This window comes from Penaeus chinensis, chromosome 27 (genome assembly GCF_019202785.1).
Source record: "Penaeus chinensis breed Huanghai No. 1 chromosome 27, ASM1920278v2, whole genome shotgun sequence".
In the NCBI taxonomy this organism is placed as follows: Eukaryota; Metazoa; Arthropoda; class Malacostraca; order Decapoda; family Penaeidae; genus Penaeus; species Penaeus chinensis.
Genome location: NC_061845.1, coordinates 10,580,344 through 10,585,343, shown reverse-complemented (window position 1 = coordinate 10,585,343; position 5,000 = coordinate 10,580,344). Strand labels below are relative to the sequence as shown.

The following is a 5,000-nucleotide window of genomic DNA, read 5'->3' as shown; positions in this document are numbered from 1 at the left end:
CCATGATTGGTCACTGATGATGTCATGCTTTAAAACAGGTTGAAAGGATGAAACTTGTGTCACATTCCAAAACTTTTCGTCCCACGTGACGCCCGCAGGAGATAAGACGGCCGCAGTCCCTTTCCGAAGCAACGGACGACTGATTTCCTTCAGAGACGACGAAAAGAAGCGAAAGAACACAAACCGTCGACTTTACAAAGACATTGCTGGCGCAGAACGAATCCCGGAACCTGGAACGGCCGGCGAAGGAGAAGGCGAGCGTGAGCGAAAGCCAGGGGCGCGCGATGGGCGGCGTTCGTTCGCTCGCCCGGGCACGAAAGTCGACAAGCTTGGGCGGAGGAACGGCTGGGGATGCTGGGGTGTGAAAGATGTTTGTTGTGAAACGTCGACGTCGTCTTGTTACAACTCACGGCGGCGGACGCTGCTTGCCTCCCTCCCCGCCGCCCTCCCCCGCGCCGGCCTCGCCATTTCTAGTGCAACTTCCCGCAGCGTCTCGCAAGGAGGTCTCGGAGGCGTCTCGACGGCGGAGGCCAAGGATCTCGTGGCCCCCCTCCTCCCCCCGCGACGTGGGAGAAACTCCGAGTGTGGAGAAGGTGGAGGTGAGGTGGAGCCTTTAGTGTGGAGCAGCGTGTCTGGCGGACCCTGCAGGTGGAGCGAGGGAAGGAGAGGAAGGTGGAGAAGGACTCGCGAGACATTGAGGAGAAAAGTGGGAAAGAGTGAGGAAGAAGGAACAAAAGGGAGAGTGAAGAAGGGAAAGTCCAGGAGAAAGGAGGAGAGAAAAGTTGATGAGAAAGGGAAGAAAGGAGAGAGTGAAGAGAAGTGGACTTGATAAATCAGGAGCACGGTGATGTGAGAATAACTAAGGGATAGCTAGACGTAAGGAAAAGGAAAGAGGGAGGAAGAGAAGATGTGAGAAATGAAGAAAGGACAAGGAAGGACATAACCAGAAAAGTCACCCACAAAACAATACTAAGTGAACCAAATATTAGCCAACGAACAGGGAAAAGTCGAGAAGTAAACGGAAAAAAAGTAAATCGAAAGAAAGAAATTAATATAAAGAAAAAGCGACGCATGGGGAAGAGATAATACATTCTAATACAAGAAAATACAGCCGATGGAGAACGCTACAGTTTAAAGGATGACGAGCCTCCACACAGATGTAAGTTATTAGCATTTATTGTAGGCGGATTTTGTGTGCTCATATATATATAAATATATATATATATATATATATATATATATATATAGAGAGAGAGAGAGAGAGAGAGAGAGAGAGAGATGTGTAAATATATGTTTATATTATACATATATATACTTATATATAGATTCATACACACACACACACACACACACACACACACACACACACACACACACACACACACATATATATATATAAATATATATATATACATATACATATACATACATATATATATATATATATATATATATTGTTATAAAGTACATTTGCATCCTTGTACAGTATATGCGTCATTTTGTCTGTATGTGTATGTGTGTATGTGCATTTTATATGTTATGTGTTTATTGATGTGTGTTACTGATGCATGTATTTTTATGCTTAAGTGCATAAGATCATTCAGCCAGCTCTTGTTACCAGTCCCCTGTCCCCTCACCCCCCTCACCCCCCTCACCCCCACTCCCCGTCCATTCTCTAGCCTTTACATTCATCTTAAATGACCCTGCTAGAGGACATGACAGCCCCCCCCTCCCTTTCCGCACAGGCCCCCACCCCTCCCCCTAACCCGACCCTAATCCGTCCCCTATCCCTACCTCTACCACTGCCCCTGCCCCTATCCCTTCCCCTGCTCCTCCCTCTAACCTGTCCTACCCACAACCCCTTCCCCTGCCTCTATCCCATACACCTACCCTGTCCCTATACCCTGCCGCTGGCCCTACCCTTACCCCTCCCCCTCCCCCTCCCTCCACTCTTACCCCCCCCCGCTCTTATCCCTCCCCCTCCCCCCACACCAAATACCTGGTCTACCTTTCCCTGTGTGGGCGTTGGTGCCAAGGGAAGGGTGCCACGTCGAGGGCCTCAGTGGCACCTACTTCGAAGAACTTTCACGTGATTTTTTGATAACAAAAAGTGTTGATCTATTTCCTTATTTATTATTATTATTATTATTTTTTTTTTTTTTTGGGGGGGGGTCCTGATAATTTATCTGAGGGGGTTAAGGAGGTACTATATTAAGTTATTAAGATTCGTGTATACTATTATTATACGATTAGTATATAGGCAGAATGTTCTATTATCTTTCAATCAATTATTCAGTCTGTCTGTCTGTTTGTCTGTCAATCTATCTTTCTATCTATCTGTCTATATGTCTGTCTGTCTATCATTATATCACACACACACACACACACACACACACACACACACACACACACACACACACACACACACACACACACACACACACACACACACACACACACGCACACGCACATTTCTTAATGAACATTCTTATCATTTAAGAACTTAAAAAATCTGTCCTTTAATGGTTTTCTCTAGTACTGTATAATCAGACGATAAATACAGGTATTAAATTAAAAAAAAAAAAAAAAAAGTTTTCTTTCTATATCTTTTATCTACTTCTCTCCCTCTGAAGTTTGTGTTTTGGATGTTCAAGACAAAATCCGTTTTCCTTGTGACACGAGGAGAAAAAACAAATGAAACATGATGCATATTTACCTCTCTGCCTCCCCCCTCCTCCTCCAACCCTTCCCCTCTTCATGCCACCCCCTCCTCCCCACCCCCCACCCCCTCGATGCACTCCCGGCTGGGGAGGGGGGGTAAGATTTCTCATTCATTAATATTCATTATTCATAACTAATTGATACTTTACACGGTTCTGACGATAAGTTGCTGAACCCACAATCCGGTTCTGCGTGTAATTGCTGATACATATAATTAAAGAAGGTGTCGATTTGGCGAATTAAGGGTGGGAAAAAAAATCGTTTTCTTAATAGGTAGAGCGTATAATAAGGGGAAGCTATGATAGATTTTTGAGATATATGAAGAAAGAGAGAGAGAGAGAGAGAGAGAGAAAAAAAACATAATTCGACAAATGGTCTCTTGTCTACCGGAAGCTCAGTGGGTAAGACTGAAAGAAGAAGAGGGAGGATGAAGATAAAGATGCTAAAGAGGAAAAAAATAAGAGGAAGAAGATCCAGTGGTTGTTTCCGAGTTAAAAAATTCTCTGCGTATTTTTATTTAGAGGTCAGTGGGATAGACTGGAAAAAAGGAGGGAAAAGGGATGGTGAAGATAAAGAAGACGAAGAGATAAAAGAGGAAGAGGAGGACGACGAATAGAAAAAAAGAGAAGAAGAGAAGTAACAAATAACGGACAACAGCGTCACTGATAATAATAATAATAACGATGGAAATTATGATAATGATAAAATAATGGTGATGATATTGATAACAATTATAATGATAATGATAATATTTGGTAATGATGATAATATATGTAATAGTAGGAAAAATAATGATAATTTTAATAGTAATAATAATGATAATAATAATAATGATAATAACAATAATAATGATAACGATAACGATAATGATAATGATAATAATAAAAATCATGATAACGGTGACAATAAGATGACAAAAATAATAGTGATCATAATAACAATAATAATAATGACAAAAAATAATGATAATAACAATAATAATAACCACAACAACAATAATAATAATAATGATAATAATCATAATGATAAGGATGAAGATGATAATAATAATAATAATAATAATAATAATAATAATAATAATGATAATAATAATAATAATAATAATAATAATAATAATAATAATAACAATAATAATGATTATAATAATGATAATAATAATGATCACAATAATAATAATAATAATAATAATAATAATAATAATAATGATAACAATGATAGTTTTAAAGGTAATGGTAATAATTGTAATAATGACAGTAATAATATTAATAGTAATAATAATAATGATAATGATATCAACAACAACAACAGCAACACTGATAATGATAATAATAGTAATTATTATTATTAGTAGTAGTAGTATAATTATTATTGCTATGATAATTATAATAATAACAATGATAATAATAATAATAATAATAATAATAATAATAATGATGATGATGATAATTATAATAATAATGATAATAATAACAATAATAATAATAATAATAATAATATTGATAATAATAATAATATTTATTATTATTATTATTATTATCATTGTTGCTATTATTATCAATATTATCCTTATTGTTATCATTATCATTATTATTATTACTATTACAATCTTTATAATTATTATTGTTATTATCAATATTATTATTATTATTATTATTATTATTATTGTTATTATTATTATTATTATTATAACTATTATTATTATTATTATTGTTATTATTATAGTCCTTATAGCAATACTGCTACTAATAATAATGGTAATGGTAATGACAATAATGATAATATTGATAAAAAAATATGCTGATAACAATAATGATAATGATGATAATCATAATAATGATAATATCAATAATGATACTGATAATATTAATGATAATAATAATGACAATGATGGTGCTGATAATATTGATAATATAGACAGCAATAATCTCAATAATGATAGCGATGATGATGGTGATGATCATATCAGTAATAGCTGAAAATAATAGATGGGTTGATAAATATATGAATAGATAATGATGATGATGATGATAATTATGATAATAATGATAATGATGATATTAATCATAAAAACGATATAATGATGACAATGATTACGACAGTTGAAATTATGATGATAATAATGAAACAGTAATGATAACAATGTTAACAATAACAATAATAATGATAAGGCTAATATCAATAATGGGGATAATAATAATGATAATAATAATAACGACAATAAAAAAATAATAGTGATAATGATTATAATAATTATAATGATAATAATGATAATGATAATA

General features: G+C 35.0%; 1 protein-coding gene across 1 annotated transcript in view; it reads left to right on the top strand.

The window, feature by feature from the left end:
• The first annotated feature begins 425 nt into the window (after positions 1-425).
• Positions 426-5,000, top strand: part of LOC125039296 (Kruppel-like factor 2) — a 24,197-nt gene continuing 19,622 nt past the window's right edge. The window contains exon 1 of the mRNA XM_047633134.1: positions 426-1,159. Coding sequence (XP_047489090.1) covers positions 1,139-1,159 — 21 coding nt within the window. The 5' untranslated portion in view covers positions 426-1,138. The remainder of the gene's footprint in view (positions 1,160-5,000) is intronic.